Here is a 16,642-nt window from a genome sequence, read left to right as displayed (position 1 = left end):
ATGAGGGCAAAGGCCAAGACACAAGAAAGCATCAGAATCAGTAGTAGTCGTTCATTATAGCCTACCCAAACTGAGTAATTTCAGATATTTTACCATAATGCTGTATATGCTATTTGGAAATGCAATGGTTAATTCATTGATTAACCTACTTTAAAATCAATTACATTTATTTAATTGTAAAAAAAAATAGAGTAATACTCTATTTTAATTATAATCCTCTAATTATAGCATAATCATATGCCTAATCCTTACATTCCCTCTCTCTCCCCCCTCTCGGTGTATGTGGTGTGTGTGTGTGTGTGTGTGTGTGTGTGTGTGTGTGTGTGTGTGCGTGTGTGCGTGTGTGCGTGTGTGTGTGTGTGTGTGTGTGTGTGTGTGTGTGTGTGTGCGCGCGTGCACAAGCATGCACCACTGCATTGCATTATTTTCAAAGCAGTGTGCAAAAAGGCATTTTGTAAACATCAATTGTCTTCCCATGATCAGGATTTGCAGCAAACAATATTTTCCCATCAGCTCTTTGTTCCTCAAAAACAATGATCTGAAAGAAAATAACATAAATCAACAAGAGCATCTAGTAAGTGGACCAGCATGTAAGACAGCCATTATCTCCCAACGTAAGGAGTGCAGTACTACTGTTACTGTACCTGGTTCTCTCCACTTCTGAGCCAAGGACCTGGGAGGTACAGGAACTGCTGGGGACCAATGTGCCAGTGGCGTCCCAGGTTCTGCCCGTTGACAAAGACCACTCCTTTACCCCAACCCTGTGCATGGACGATCAATGAATACACGGACACTGTGGAAAGTCTATTTTAAACTCTCGTAATCTTTGATTTGGAGTACCAGTGAACCGATGACAGCTCTGCAGAGAGAAGGGCTTGGTTTTGAAAAAAATAATGATAGGCCTATATGGGAAAAAAAAACTTTAATAATGCAATTTTTCTGAAGTGCTGATGTTAAGCTTAAGGTATCAGAAGGTGAGGAAAAACATCTCAAATGTTCTGGTAATTTTACAGCGAGAAGCAAAAGAGATATAGAAATTTAACATAAAAAATATTATAATATGCTGCATTATAAAATGTGCTTTTATTCAACACACTTTGATTTAAAAATGATAGTTTATTATATTTGAAATATTAGAACCAGACTCCGTATAGGGGGGGGGGGGTCCTGTGGTTCCCAGCAGACAACCCAGTTCAAGATCTGTGGCTGTCGTACTCACAGGCAGTCTGATGAAGGTGTCTCTTGGAGGGTCATCCACATACAGTCTGGCCTGGAAGAACCCTGGTAGGGGGGGCTGCTGTGAGCCGGACTTCCACTGGCCTGAACTCAATCTGATACAAGACATGTTCATGTTCATGTCTAAAATCAGTCTCAATCTGAGACAAGACATATTCACGTTCGTGTCTAAACAGTAGAAATGAACATCACACTAACCTCTTTATAAAGCCTGGCTTCATATCTAAACAGTAGATGGTAAAGCCTCTCAGAGGGGCATGATTCAACAGAATGTCTCCCACAACACCTGTAACACAACAGAGAAAACAGAAAAGCAATACAGTGCAGACATAGCAGTCTGGATCAAACAGCTTACATCCTTAGATCCTTGTTTGATGGTTTGTTCTGCCCAACATGGGTACTAGATGAGTGGGGTGTGCCACAGAACAAATACAGTGTCAATATACAACGTCAGAGTTATTTGACTTGCTCAAGTGTCTGAGTCAACTGAGTAGATGTTTTTGTGACTGAGAACTCAACCGTTTTTATCTGAACGGCTCTGATGCAGTAAACTCTCCTCTCCTGATGTGTAAAGCAGGTTAACGTGAACACTAAGGATGATTTAATTAACTCCGGTCTGGAAGCCTGTTTGAAGTTATGAATAATATTAGAAATACGCCTTATCAACGCAAAGGATGTTTTACATAAGTGAGAGTCTTACATTTGAGAGCACTGAAAGGTGTAACAGCAATAAAACGCATTACAGAGCGCATGAGACTAATGTTTCAAGGCAGAATACCTTTGCGCTGCTCATCCAGGGCTTTCCCATAATTGACTCTGCCACAGTTCTCCACCAGGAAACTCAGAGTTCGTTCTCCCTTCAGCATTCAAATACATAAATCATGACAGTGTCATTGGAAAGGTGTTATGCAGTAAAACATCTATGATCACTTTAAGACAATCCAACAATCCAACAATTGTTTTCCTTTATTCTTTATTATTGTTGATTGTTTAATTGGATTAGCTGTCAAACAAGGCGGCAGCTACTGTGTGCTAATTAAACAATAAGCATTTGAAGACAAATTTAGTTTGTCTAATAAATCATGATTAAAATAGTGCAATCTATAGTGAGAAGCATAGTACCGTTCCATCAGGCAGTGTTAGCTCCTGAGTCTTGTAGTCCAAACTGCCAACAGATTGTCGGTCCAGGAAAACCTAGAGAACAGTTAGTAAAACCTCAAATTATCATGTGAGGACCACATGTATGACCACAGTTGTTGCTAATATATTATGTGCTCGGCTTTTTCAGTAACACATAATGTAGCCGTGGGAGGCGGAGAAGAAGCTTTTGTGTCTACCTAAATGTCCTTAAACCTGTGAGCATTGATTCTTATGTAAATTTTAATTCAACTAGAATTTATGTTTATCTTGACACGATATGAGGTTCACGATTCATTACAACCACTATAAGATATAATAATTTAAAAAGTTTGATTCAAAGTTAAATGACAACAATGCATGACTGTGCAGAACTATGTTTATTTCTAGCTAGTGATGGCATTAGCTTGCCAGAATGTAAACAATGTAGAAATGTCATTATAAAGTTCAAATAACTTCATTGAAGTGCCAAGCCATCTGATTTGTGATTGGTACAGCAGGATAAAATGTAGCTAATATCTCCATTAATTTTTCCGCCTCACGATATGTATTGTTACATTTTGTGTTATGATATATTGCATTTTTGATATATCGTCCCATCCCCAGTGTATACTGTCTGTTGTATGCTATGTCCTCACCAGCGCTCTGTCTCTGATGTTATTCTTAGAGCTGAGCGTTCCTCCTCTGGTGATGGTCATCTCATACAGCGTGTACCCATATGACTGGCCACTGTTGTTGTTGACTGGGAGGTTCTCCATGTTCACTGGCCTCTCTGACCTATACGGCTGGATGAGCAGTCAAATACTCATGTCGGTTAATATCACATGAGGTAGGCTACCTGGATCTTGCAGAATCACACCGTAAACACCAGGGGGCAGGGGCCAGTTGCACAAAAATTGCACAAGATTGTCCTTAGGGTCTGAGACTCAGGAGCAGACTCAGAAAGATGTTCTGTCTGTCCAAAGCTATTTGGGATTTTCGATAGCTTGGATTCTAAAATAAAGCGTGACAGAAGACAGGCGCTCTGTCTGTCTGTCTGCAGCTCACCTTGTCAGTGAAGTGCAGGCTGTCCCACAGTGACAGGTGCTGCTGGGTGACAACAGGCTGGTAGGCTCTCCTCTCCTGAGGAGAGGGCACTTCAGGGAGGGGCTCAGCTGTAGCACAAGGGGGAGAAGAGCGTGAATTTAATATTAAGTATAGGCTACTACTGCTTCAGCATTACACACATTTTTAAGACAATGCTTACAGACACAATTGTTTAATTAATGTTCCGGCTAATTGATTCAATGGATTTCTATGTATTGCTGGTTCTTTCCCTAAAATCACTGTTAGAAATCAGTGCACACGGATGCTTAAGAGTCCTTACCGTGGTATTGGCTGAATAAATTCCTCAAGAGCTGATATTTTGTAGTGTAGTCCCCAGCTTCTGATAATGGAGCATCATAATCTGCAAATAAACATGTATTTAACAGGGCAGGGGACTTGAAAATTCATATAGACCTGTTTAAAAAAAAAATTATGGGGGAAAGGGATGAGATACGAGATATTCCCATTCATCTGAAAACTATTTAAACTACATAAATGCATAAAAATATCTTATCTTATCTTATATCACAGTAACATCTGAGACTTATTTCCACCATTGTGTCAAAAGGTGATTCCTACCCACCATAACTGGTGACCTGCGGCTTGTAGGTGCCAAAGTCCATAGCTCCATTCATAAAGCCAAAGCTGGTTCCACCGTGGAACATGTAGAGGTTGATGGAAACGCCTCGCTCCAGGATCTCCGATACTACAGCTAGCATGTCTGTCAGGGGACCGACGGGTACATAAGATATATGGTACAGCGAGTAATAAGTAATGCATAATATAGTGAATGATAACGATATAGCGAGTAAAGGAATTTGCAGTTGTGGCAGTTGGAGCCTAAAGGTTAGATAAGATTTAATTCATACACTCACTACTATCAATATCAATATATATCACGATATGGTTTATGTGTGCAAAATCACATGTTAAATGATCAAATTGATGTTCACACTGATCTGTATGCAATGTCACACTGCAGTGCAAATTTGAAGTAATATTTCTTCAAATGTTTCCTATCTCATTCTGTCAGTTGTTAAATAAAATGTACTTATCAATTTAGACAACATAATTGATCACACTATCACAATACCATCACAAAACCATTCCACTGAAAGGAAATGAATGATCATATTGATCCATACAGGACAATCACAGTTTTCCTGTTGGTCTCTGAGAATCTCCCATGTGTGAATATGCCTCTAACTGTATGAATGTAATGTCATGTGATGCAGGGCGATGCCGGAAATGACCTCAGCAAAAAATGTTATCTGGAAACATGAACGTTGAAAAGGTTCCGGTGTGTCCATACCCTCAGCTTGGAAAACATGGTGATGCTCTCCCCAGACGTCAAACCATCCAGACCAATACTCCATCACCATGAGAGGTTTCTGAGGCTAGACGAAACACAACAAAGCGCTACGTACACACAATTTTACTAGCTACTATCATTTGCTCAGTAAAGCACCGTAACAAGGCTGTAATAAGATGCACAACATTACATTACTGAATACTGACATTGTATGCAAAAGTATCAAAGAAATTCTTAGAATTTCAACATTGCAGGCATCAATTTACACCTGGCTTTTAAATGTGACCTGTATCCAGATAAGTTATCTGGATGTTATCTGGATGTGGAAAAATGCATGCTAATGCAAGGTGTAAATGCATTGTGATCATGATGTGATCAGATCATCCTGACCACATCTGGAGGTAGTCTGGCTCACATTGTGTTCAGATCTCTTTCACCCCATTTACACCTGTTTTTTTTTTTTAAATGCGGCCAATATCCAGATTACACATCTGGATACAGGTCACATTTAAAAAACAGGTGTAAATGGGGTGTAACAAAGAGCCAAATAAATAAATGGGACCTACCTGCATGTCAGCTAAGTACTGTATGGCTCCAAAGGACAGTCTCTGAAGGTTTACTGTTTTTAGAACTAAAACAAGGAACATTTAAATGAGAAACAATGTTGACGAATGCCAAATGCAGTATACTGTACATAATGGACAGCAAATGCTATAGATTCAAGTGAGATGAGATTGTGAAGAGATGCAGTAAACAAGCAAAATAGAGATTCATCAGAGATATAGGAAGGGTTTCAATCCAAAACAAAATACACCTTAAGAAGTAACAATTGCTTTAAATGAATTGCTTAATAATAATAATGATGATAATAATAATAATAATAATAATAATAATAATAATAATAATAATAATAATAATAATAATAATAATAATAATAATAATAATAATAATAAAACTATATAAATAATATATAAACAATTCAATCCTCAACGATATATGTATTTGGAGGGAAAATATAATTAAATACACAAGTTATGTTTTTCCACGGCTTCATTACCTCCCTCTACTCCCCCACATCTCAAGCCTTCCCAGTTGTCTGAAGTCAGCAGGAGCTCATTGATCCCTCTGGACCGGAGACACTGCAGAGAGAGGGAGGGAGACAGGGAGAGAGAGAGAGAGAGGGAGGGAGAGAGAGGGAGAGAGAGGGAGGGAGAGAGAAAGAGGGGAGGAGAGAGAGAGGTTCACTGAGTCTTGATCAAGTGTGCAGTATGTCAAGTTAGACAAAATCACACATTTAGAACATTCTATTCAAAGTTTAGTAAGTAGGAAAGCTTTTAAATAGACAGCACTCAAATGGATTACTGACCTAATTGTTTCATGTCAAGACAACATCATAGGAATATAAAGAAGCTCACGTTTTGTATGAATGGCATGTATTTCTCATCCTTGGCATACGATCCGTACTCGTTCTCAACTTGAACAGCAATGATCGGACCTCCTTCTTCAAACTTCAATAAAGAAAACAAAGAAAAAAACATTGATGCACGCTTGACTATTGATTGAATACCCCCCCTGTTATTTTTGACATATCATTGAAAGCTGTTTGGACAAAACATTTACTTAGAATGGCCATTAGAGGCAACACGAACTCACCATCAGAGGTTTGACAAGTGACACAATCTTGTCAAAGTACAAGTTAACAGCATCTACAAAGCCAGGATACGTTGTCCTCAACTGCATGTGTTTATCTTGTAACAGCCAGCTGAAATGAGCATGGGGGAATAAGTTGAGTGGCATGCTGCTGCTATATGGCAATGTTGTAAAGTCATATGGACATGTTACCTTGGCAACCCCCCGAAATCCCACTCAGCACAGATGTAAGGTCCAGGACGCAGAATCACCCAGAGACCCAACTCTGCTGCTAAACTGATGTAGGCCCTGAGAAAGACAGACACTTTATGCATGTATGTCATCCTTGTGCATGTCGTTTTTGTTATATTTAGAGATTCCACAAGGGAGTAGACTTTTACTTAAGGTCCAGCTGATCTTGGAAGTTGAACACTCCTCTCTCAGCCTCATGCAGGTTCCATGGTACATATCTGAAAGAGGGAGCAACAAAGACATTCTTCGTTCTCAAAGCAATGCGGTTATGTGCTTCATAAGATTGTAATTTGTTCACTCTCTCTTGTTTTTACATAGATTTTTTTTTTTTGCAAATAAAGACGGGTTTATCTGTCTAGTTCTTCTAAAAAAATGTTTTGGGGGGGTTGCCTTGTAAAGCACTTTAAAGCGCTTTATGCAAATACATTTGATTTCATCTGATCACGTGTGAACTTATCCAGTAAAATAATAATAGGCTATGATGAATATTTCCAGTGAACAGTCCGGTGAGTGCAGGTGTAGTGTGGGTCAGTGGGGGAGCCTACGTTGTGAGAGTATTGAGGCCACAGGCCCTCATCTTCAGCAGCCGGTCCTCCCAGTAAGCTCTGGGCACACGGAAGTAATGGATGGAGCCTCCCAGGATGCGGAAGGGCTCTCCCTCCAGACTGAACTGGGAGGAGTTGGCCCTCAGACCCTCCACACGACTCATCCTCCTCGCTTCAGGACCACGTCTGGAAGACAAACAACTAGCCAGTGAATAGTTTGCTATCGGGTCGTAAATATACACAGTGCAGCCAGCGCGGTTGCACTGGGGCCCGTGGAGAGAGCAGGCTCTCCAACAACGTCCTGGGCAGAGAACGGGCCCTTGCAAATAATTCAAATTGTCACCCCAGAAATATGCCTGTGTTCAAATAACACACATTAGATTGTGTGTTATTTGGTAAGTGGTTCCATTTGCTATGCAATATATGCCCTCGAAAGGCAAAGCCATGTCTGTCATGTCTTTCTTGTTGTAATATTCAGTAGCAATCTATAACAGAATAACATGCTTATTCAACATACACTTAAAGGAACACTCCGCCCATTTTCAACCAGCTTTGTATCATTAGAACATCAGTAGTAGATCAGAAAACTGTAAACGGTTTTGAAGTCTGTCATTTAATTTGACAGTTATTGAGTGTTAAAGTGTGGACCAGTGACATCACTGGTCCACACTAACTCAAGTTAATAACTCATTAACTCAAATCAACTCTCAATAACTGTCAAACTAGATGAATGATGAATAGTTTGACAGTTATTGAGAGTTGATTTGAGTTAATGAGTTATTCATTTGAGTTAATGTGGACCAGTGATGTCACTGGTCCACACTTTAACACTCAATAACTGTCAAATTAAATGACAGACTTCAAAACCGTTTACAGTTTTCTGATATACTACTGATGTTCTAATGATACAAAGCTGGTTGAAAATGGGCGGAGTGTTCCTTTAAGATTCATCAACATTAAACATGTTAAAGTTATCAGTCATTTCAGAACCACAGTGAAAAGCTCATCTGCTCTCAGGTGCTGCTTAAATACTTTGACTGTCTTTTAGCAGGTGTCAGAGCGCTGTCTGTGGTTCTGATAGCTTGCTCTATGTCACAGTGATGCCCAACCAGTAGATCGGGATCTACTGAGATCTCAGGGTGCTTACCCTGAGCAACTTGTTGTGTCAGTGTCTTGCATTCAACCAGTTAGTCTGTGCATGTATATTGCAAACGGACAATTTAAATATACTTTAACAAATAGGCCTAATGTTTATTGTTCATTGATTATGATTATCGCTTTACAATCTTTATCCAAAAATGGGGGGAAAATTGGGATCTACTGGTAAGCACCCCGAGATGTATACTGGTAGATCCCGATCTACTGGTTGGGCAACACTGGCCTATGCCTAATGTGTGTGTGTGTGTGTGTGTGTGTGTGTGTGTGTGTGTGTGTGTGTGTGTGTGTGTGTGTGTGTGTGTGTGTGTGTGTGTGTGTGTGTGTGTGTGTGTGTGTGTGTCTCTCTGGATCGCTTGTGTGTGTGTGTGTGTGTGTGTGTGTGTGTGTGTGTGTGTGTGTGTGTGTCTTCGTAACAGGTGTGTGTAGCCTACTAGGGGGCCCTGTCAAAATTGCTCGCACTGGGGCCCGTCATGACTACCCTACGCCACTGTTTTCTATTAACAGAAAAAATATTAATTTGTGTTGATTACACTGAAACATACACATACATCAGTTTTGAAATGGAGCACATATTGTAATATGACTATACAAAGCTGTACTATAGTAACGCATGGCTTGCACCAAAACAACCAACCTTCACACAAGTAATAAAAGAAACCTTACCAAGTGTTAATGTGAAAGTCCCAAACTGTCACAGCAGCATCTGTAGCCTAATTGCCATGTGTCACGCTGAGCCTGCCAGGAAGTGTTTGAAGAGATGACAGTGCTGGGAGGCCTCAAACACTGTGTGGATAAGGGAAACTATTGTTTGTTTCAGAACAACAAGAATAATAGTGCTCTCTGTGACCCAGAGGAGAGGGGGAGTGAGAGAGAGAGAGAAAGGGGGAGAGAGAGAGGGGGGGGGGAGCGAGAGAAAGAGGGAGAGAGAGAGAAAGAGGGAGAGAGAGAGGGAGAGAGAGAAAGAGAAAGAGGAAGAGAGAGAGAGAGAGAGAGAGAGAGAGAGAGAGACACACACACACACACACATACACACACACACACACACACACACACACACACACACACACACACACACACACACACACACACACACACACACACACACACACACACACACACACAGAGAGAGAGAGAGACAGATTATGTATTTTGGTATCACTCTGTGTAGTTTGTGGCTGGACTCCGCTGCTGCCTCCTAGTGGACAAAGGTGTAATTACAGTCGATGGCGGCGTTTGACTGGTAGCCTACTGGTAGTTCCGCTAAAAACAGATTATGGTATACTACGCACGCACGCTTTCTGGCGTCCTATCCACTACAGCTATTTGGGAAGAATACGTTTGTTTGTTTCCCAAGAAAACCACTGATACCGTAGATATTATGCGCTTTGTAACTCGTTTTTCTGAGCACAAGGAACGCATGGAGCAGCTGTCACTGTAAACTTCCACCGTCGTGTCGTTGTTGACAAGGGAAGAGAGACAGACAGCTCTTCGATGGTTGTTGTTCGTCTGTCCCTAAAGCAAAGATACGGGCTCCTAGTATGTTTGACCATCGCCGGACTCATTGCTTATCAGTTTACAAGGTGAGCAAATAATACTTTTATAAGCCCGGAGAAAGTAACTTGCTCCGCCCACTGTAACGCAACATGTTGTGAAGTTTGCAGCGGGGGGTTTGATATTCTATTTTAAAATCACCACCTGTGAACTTCCACCTTTTGAGGACATTGACCATTATTCTACACACCACGACGCCGTTGTGTCAGCAGGAGTGAAGATAAGCTGTGTGTGTGTGTGTGTGTGTGTGTGTGTGTGTGTGTGTGTGTGTGTGTGTGTGTGTGTGTGTGTCTTCATGGACTCATTGAAAGTTCTGTGCCATGATGACAGATTATGTGTTGCCTGTCAGTATCAAATACCTCCATTTAAAAGCTGGCAAGTTGACTGAGAAAGAACAACACCTTTGTATTTATAGCACTGGGGAAGTAGTGGCAAAGGGGAGGACGTCATGCTATCCACCCTGAGCAGCGTGTTTTTCAGCTGCCAACTGTTGTCTGTCTTCCAGACGTGGTCCTGAAGCCAAGAGGATGCGTCATGTGGTGGAGGGTCTGAGGGCCAACTCCTCCCAGTTCAGTCTGGAGGGAGAGCCCTTCCGCATCCTGGGAGGCTCCATCCATTACTTCCGTGTGCCCAGAGCCTACTGGGAGGACCGGCTGCTGAAGATGAGGGCCTGTGGCCTCAATACTCTCACAACGTAGGCTCCCCCACTGACCCACTACACCTGCACTGACCGGACTGTACCATAGTTAATTCAGATGGGACTGGTTTACGCTGGCTTCACACAGTTGGCTTACTAGAGAGGATTATACACAGATGAAACAAGATCTGAACCCAAGCAGAGCAATCACAAATAATTTGAGATTACATTCTTTATAATATATATGCAAAAGGATGAATAATTGATTTCCATACAAGAAACACACGTCACAATATTATGAACTACTTACCGTACAGTAAAATGCATTGTTTTAATGTTGAGGGCGCGCAAAGAATACATTTGATTGAACTATATTTTTTCAGGTATGTGCCATGGAACCTGCACGAGCCTGAGAGAGGCGTGTTCAACTTCCAGGATGAGCTGGATTTAGAGTAAGGAATGATGGAACGAGGACTTTAAAGGGTCAGATGGAGTGCTGCTGTTTTCCCGCAGGTGGCACTGTTGCATTGCACAAAGCTCTCAGCTACCATCACAGACTTGAGTAATGCCATGCCACTGGGAAGATAAAAGGTCTCTGTAAAGAAATATTAATTTACGCACTGTCAATGTGTCGGCCATTATTCTTCATCTTTTGATTATGAAGGCATTCATCTGTATAAGAAGTCGCTTGCTGTTAAACTGCCAGGTCTAGAAATCAATCCCATCCAGCCAATGCAGGAAGCAGATTTTCTCTGAAAAGTGAAAGACTGTACCTTAAAATGCTACTCATATAATATCTTAACCCAAGTATTTGTGAATGAATGGTAGGCCAGGCCTATGTCTTTTGCCACAGTATCTTGTTTTACTCAACATTATTGAATTGATCAAATTCATAATGAATTGACTGATGATATTCTGTGTGCATCTCTTAGAGCCTACCTCCGCCTAGCAGCCAGCTTAGGTCTGTGGGTGATTCTGCGTCCCGGGCCATACATCTGTGCTGAGTGGGACTTAGGGGGGCTGCCCAGGTAAAAAAAAAAACACACACACACACACACACACACACACACACACACACACACACACACACACACACACACACACACACACACACACACACACACACACACACACACACACACACACACACACACACAGCCTCAGTCAATTGTTAGCTTTGCATATCTTCTGCATTGTCTCTCAGTGACTCATGCGTTGCCTCCTTCAAGCAGCCACGGTGCAGTCAATCATATATCTACATCATCATGGGACATTGTTACTGTTGAGAAATTGCTGGAATATAGCCGTCGGGGTGCTCGGCTAAACCCCCAAATTCCTCTAAAGAAAGAAATGGATGATGTTGAATCAGGCGATCTGTCAGAGGTGTCTTTGCTGCAAGCTAAATCCAAAGTATTCTAGGGAGAAACTTGAAATGTATTCAGAACTCAGTTAGGTGTTTTATTTGAAGCGTACGGCATCGGTGTTCTGTTTCACCTGTTTCACCTCTGCTAGAATCACAATCAGTTTTATCCCCAAGTACAATACATATACAGGAATTGGTCTTCCTGAGATTGGTGCAAAGACGTTTTGACACGGTTTCACAGTAGATAAAATACATGAAGCAGGGGGGGAGGTCTAAGCTTGCCCACTGGGCCATCCTTTAACTGTTACCATTACTTACAGATCGCAGTCACATATTATTCGCCAGATTTTTTAGAGATTTATTAGAGGGAAATATCTCTTAGGTATATCTTCCTAAAAGGATACAGTTACCCATTCATTTAGTTCTGTAATCAAAATAGATGAAGGCAGATAAATGAGTAGATGTTGGAGGGAAAATATCTGGAAGTAGTTATTTTTGGAGTGGTTTTGCCTAGGTTAATATTTGATTGTATTTGATAATCGTCAAAACAGTGGCAGAAAGTGTGACTTCCAGTGCACCACATATTATGATAGTCATGCTCTTGTTAATGCCATTATCTTTGATAGTGCCGAGCTGATAAACTAAGAGTTCACACTCACAGTACGGCACATTGAGGAAATTGTAGGATGTCTTACACAAATATATGACATTTAATGGTTTTCTTGTGATTTTTTTTCTCCAGTTGGCTGCTGCGTGATAAAAACATGAAGATGAGAACGACCTACCCGGGGTTCACTGATGCAGTCGACTCCTTCTTCGATCAACTCATTGCAAGAGTTGTTCCACATCAGGTAGTATTTAATTGCTTCTTCATATTTTTTGTGTCACCAACTCCAAATTCTGTGTAATAGCCTCTCTTGCTGGCTAGCATTGTCACCAGTGTTGCCAACTCTTTTCCAAGCAAAGTCGCTATTGGCTGCTCAGAAAGTCGCTAAATGACATCACAGGCTAATTTGCATATCAAATTCTGCTTAAAAAAACACGCCTCGGCGTAGCCGTTGTAATCATTGCTTGTATGGTTGTAATATTAAGTGCTGACTCCACCCGCCTGGGCCAGATTCAGCATACGCTGTTAGAAATGACAAGTAAACCCTATCCTGCTGCTCTCTCAGCGGAGGAGAGGAGGGGCTGCACTGAAGCGCTGTGTGTGTCAGACAGACAGGCAGAGATGAGGAGAGAGAGAGAAAACCCGGCAGCAGCCGCACCAATTAAAAGGCGAAATCCGTTCAATTCAACACATTTACGATACATTGCTTCCCCTGGTCAGAAAAAGTCGGCAGATTTGTCGCTAGGCGAATTTTGGGAATAAACTCGCTAGGGGGCAGTCTGAAAAGTAGCTAAATATAGCGACAAAGGCGCTAAGTTGGCAACACTGATTGTCACTAATTACAATGCACGACACACACTTTGACTGTTCAACCTGTATACTCTCTCCTATTTACCGTTTTTATCTGAGCCATGCATCATTATTACAGTAAATAAGCACTTGTTTCCATTTCATGGTGTCTTTAAAATTCTGCTGTATTGAGGATACATTGGTAAAGTGCCATTGCACTAATATACACGATGCTTTATTAATTGACTAATTGATATGTAGTACTCCAATGGTGGCCCGGTCATCGCAGTTCAAGTGGAGAATGAATATGGCTCCTATGCGAAAGACACCCAATACATGCCTTTCATCAAGCAGGTAAGACTCATAACTGTACATGATTTTAAGAGTGATTGGGTTGCTCAAACACATAATATGCACATGTACACAGATATACGTACTGTAGATACACCCTATGCTCATGAAAGTAAGCGAGTAGATGCACTTTCTTTGGTCTCAATTATATCCTTCCCTCACTCACTCTCTTTTGCTTTACCAGAGCCTTCAAATGTCAGCAATTACAAGAACATCGGCTGTTTAGTTTGGTTGCCTTCATAATTCCCTTCCTCTCCAGGCATTATTGTCTCGTGGCATCACAGAGCTGCTGCTGACCTCAGACAACCAGCAAGGACTAAAGCTTGGAGGAGTGCAAGGAGGTAATGTCTGACTGGCAGGCAGGTAGGCAGACAGGCAGACAGACAGACAGACAGACAGACAGACAGACAGACAGGCAGACAGGCAGGCAGACAGACAGACAGACAGACAGACAGACAGACAGACAGACAGACAGACAGACAGACAGACAGACAGACAGACAGACAAAATAAAACTGTTTTAGGGGACCATACTCAAATATTTCTACATTAAACCTTTATAAAACGGGTACATAACCTACAAATCTATGTAGATGATTATGTTCAAACCCTGCTGAGAATCCACACAAAGCAGCCATGCTTAACTTTAGACTGCTACCAACTCAGATCATGCATGTACTTTGGTAATCATTGTATAAAAGCAATAATAACGGTGAGGATGCTCATTACTGTGATTATGGATGCTGCTCATAATCATAGCAAAGCATGCATCGCCGTCATTCTCAAAAATCATTATTCTGGCTCATCTCTTAACGACTTTCTTAAAGTCGAGCTGAACCCAAAAATGATTTTTCTTTTCTTTTAGTTCAAATACCTGGGTATGCAGTGCACCTATTTAATAATGTATGCAAACAAAATCACAACAATCTAATTTCTTTAGTTTTTCACACTTTTTCACATCAAAAGTTCATTTTTCAAGATTTCATTGATAACAGTAATGTACAGTTTGCTGACGTTACCTAGTACTATCAAATTTCTACCCCATTTCAACCAATCATATCACGACATGCAGCTGTCAATCAAATCTTCATTTCAGGATAATTTTCTCTTCCAAATGAAGTCGAAAATGGCGCCTAGTGCCTGTCATCTGGCAGAATTCCTATCCCATAAACTAACTACTAACTTGGCCAATTGTTAGAAACATGAACAAAAAACAAAAACTATAATCTATAAGAATGCAAAGAAATGTAACTGGCTCGTTAAAACGCGCATTCCAGGGATATCGTATCGTTACAGCAGCGATAATGGCGCGCGCATCCGAGAGCTTGGTTGTCAGGGGTCGCACTTCGGAGATTCCAGGCCGACGTGCTGCACTCTCCGCTCGGCAACACGAAGGCAGCTGGCTGCCTGTGGCTCGCTGAGCTCCACTCCTCCCGTCAAAAGGCTCTTCCCGAGGGGAGCACCACAACACACTGTTTTCGGAACACGCCAGGATTGGCCAAAGCCCAATCCAGTCCCCAGAATTGTCAAATAAAATCATCAACATGATACTATGACCCGCCTCTCAACCTGTCATCTTAGACAAACTATGTTTTCAGTCTGAAACGGACTCATTATGCACGTGACGAACAGGTTCAGTTCGACTTTAATGAACTGAACATGTTTCTTTACTCTGATTTGCACGTTATATTGTCATCGAGGTGGAGACTCACTCAACAGTTTGAGTTCATCAATGCCTCATTGGTTGATTCCTGAGCAGAACTAGCTTGGCTCCAGACCTTCGAAGCCACGCCCACTCCACAGTTATGGTTACGAGTGTTACGAGTTGACAATTCAGTCTGAATATCAGGCTAGAGCAGAACCTAACTGTAGACCGTTTCCTAACACTGTTGAAAGTTGCATTTATGTTGGATTTCAATTGAAGAATGATTTGGTTGGATATGGGAATACCAGGCACTACATGGTTCTTTAAATAGAAGCGGAGCACCGTTTTGTGGTCTGAGTGGTTCTTCAAATAGTGATGGTTCCTAAAGTGCTATCTGACCCACAAAGAATCTGTAAGGGATGTTTTTTTTGTTTTTTTTTAGAGTAGCAGTACTTCCGGATTTTCCTTCTCCGCTGAAAACCACAGCAGAGTAGAGATGGATGTAAGAGAAGAGGGAGGAGGAGATTTAAAAACAGGATACTGATGACTAAAACTGTGTAGGTCTTAAAGGTGAACGGATGCACCGCCTCTTTGTTGGTGTATAATACATAACATACTGCCTCCTCCTGTCTCCAGCACTAGAAACCATCAACTTTCAGAAATTGAACCCGGATGGCATCAAGTATCTGGATGGAATACAAGTGAGTCTTAGAGCTGTCCACTTGTGATCAGATCACCCCAAGGGGCATGCTAATACCAGGTCTGGACGGGCCTTATTATTTGTCTGCCACTGCCTAAGCGGTTGGCTCATTTATCATCGTTGTTAAATCTAGGCAACTGTTCAAGTGTTGTCTCAAGCTATTTAATAAACAAAGCATGCAGCAAGTTGATTTAGGAGAACTCATTACTGGGGATTATGATCCTATCTGACCCAATCAAAGCATCATGCATCACCCTCTCCACTGATATACATGTTATTAGGAGGCTGTTCTTTACAAAGACCGGGTACATCCAGGTTGAGATTGCCTATTTATTAAAATGACTTCACTTAGGAAAGATGAGATGAACTGAAGTGTAGTCATTGAAAGTAACTACCGTAGAAGGTCACACAGACACGTTCTCTCAGCTGAAGTGACTCTGTGTTTCTTGCCAAAAGCGTTGGAACACCAACTCAGTCCTTTCTCCTCTCCTAGCCTCAGAAGCCCAAGATGGTGATGGAGTACTGGTCCGGCTGGTTCGACCTCTGGGGCGGCCTTCACCACGTTTTCTCTCCCGAGGGTAAGACATGGCTATTTTGTTTCAGTACCGACTGATCAAGACAGATTCTGTTTGTTTCAGTACTGAC

At 41.6% G+C, this 16,642-nt stretch overlaps 2 protein-coding genes across 2 annotated transcripts in view; one reads left to right on the top strand and one right to left on the bottom strand.

The window, feature by feature from the left end:
• Nucleotides 1-427: 427 nt before the first annotated feature.
• On the bottom strand, nucleotides 428-7,370 carry LOC310776229 (beta-galactosidase-1-like protein 2; the record flags this gene model as incomplete). The annotated part of the gene is made up of 18 exons (XM_083636427.1): nucleotides 7,198-7,370; nucleotides 6,802-6,870; nucleotides 6,614-6,709; nucleotides 6,425-6,533; nucleotides 6,187-6,279; nucleotides 5,829-5,910; nucleotides 5,338-5,402; nucleotides 4,772-4,856; nucleotides 4,043-4,180; nucleotides 3,740-3,820; nucleotides 3,421-3,527; nucleotides 3,012-3,158; nucleotides 2,359-2,430; nucleotides 2,015-2,093; nucleotides 1,429-1,522; nucleotides 1,220-1,331; nucleotides 645-761; nucleotides 428-538 (listed from the first exon to the last, which is right to left on the bottom strand). Exons 1-18 carry the CDS (start codon nucleotides 7,359-7,361, stop codon nucleotides 428-430), a joined length of 1,821 nt encoding a protein of 606 aa, XP_083492553.1. The 5' UTR covers nucleotides 7,362-7,370.
• A 2,239-nt stretch (nucleotides 7,371-9,609) lies between these two features.
• Nucleotides 9,610-16,642, top strand: part of LOC310777187 (beta-galactosidase-1-like protein 2) — a 34,109-nt gene continuing 27,076 nt past the window's right edge. The window contains exons 1-9 of the mRNA XM_083637460.1: nucleotides 9,610-9,935; nucleotides 10,412-10,600; nucleotides 10,927-10,995; nucleotides 11,476-11,571; nucleotides 12,649-12,757; nucleotides 13,564-13,656; nucleotides 13,913-13,994; nucleotides 15,934-15,998; nucleotides 16,491-16,575. Coding sequence (XP_083493586.1) covers nucleotides 9,847-9,935; nucleotides 10,412-10,600; nucleotides 10,927-10,995; nucleotides 11,476-11,571; nucleotides 12,649-12,757; nucleotides 13,564-13,656; nucleotides 13,913-13,994; nucleotides 15,934-15,998; nucleotides 16,491-16,575 — 877 coding nt within the window. The 5' untranslated portion in view covers nucleotides 9,610-9,846. The remainder of the gene's footprint in view (nucleotides 9,936-10,411; nucleotides 10,601-10,926; nucleotides 10,996-11,475; nucleotides 11,572-12,648; nucleotides 12,758-13,563; nucleotides 13,657-13,912; nucleotides 13,995-15,933; nucleotides 15,999-16,490; nucleotides 16,576-16,642) is intronic.

Source organism: Poromitra crassiceps (assembly GCF_964638095.1).
Source record: "Poromitra crassiceps genome assembly, chromosome: 5".
Lineage (NCBI taxonomy): Eukaryota > Metazoa > Chordata > Actinopteri > Beryciformes > Melamphaidae > Poromitra > Poromitra crassiceps.
Note: the sequence above shows the minus strand (reverse complement) of the source record. Positions and strands in the feature narration are given on the sequence as shown.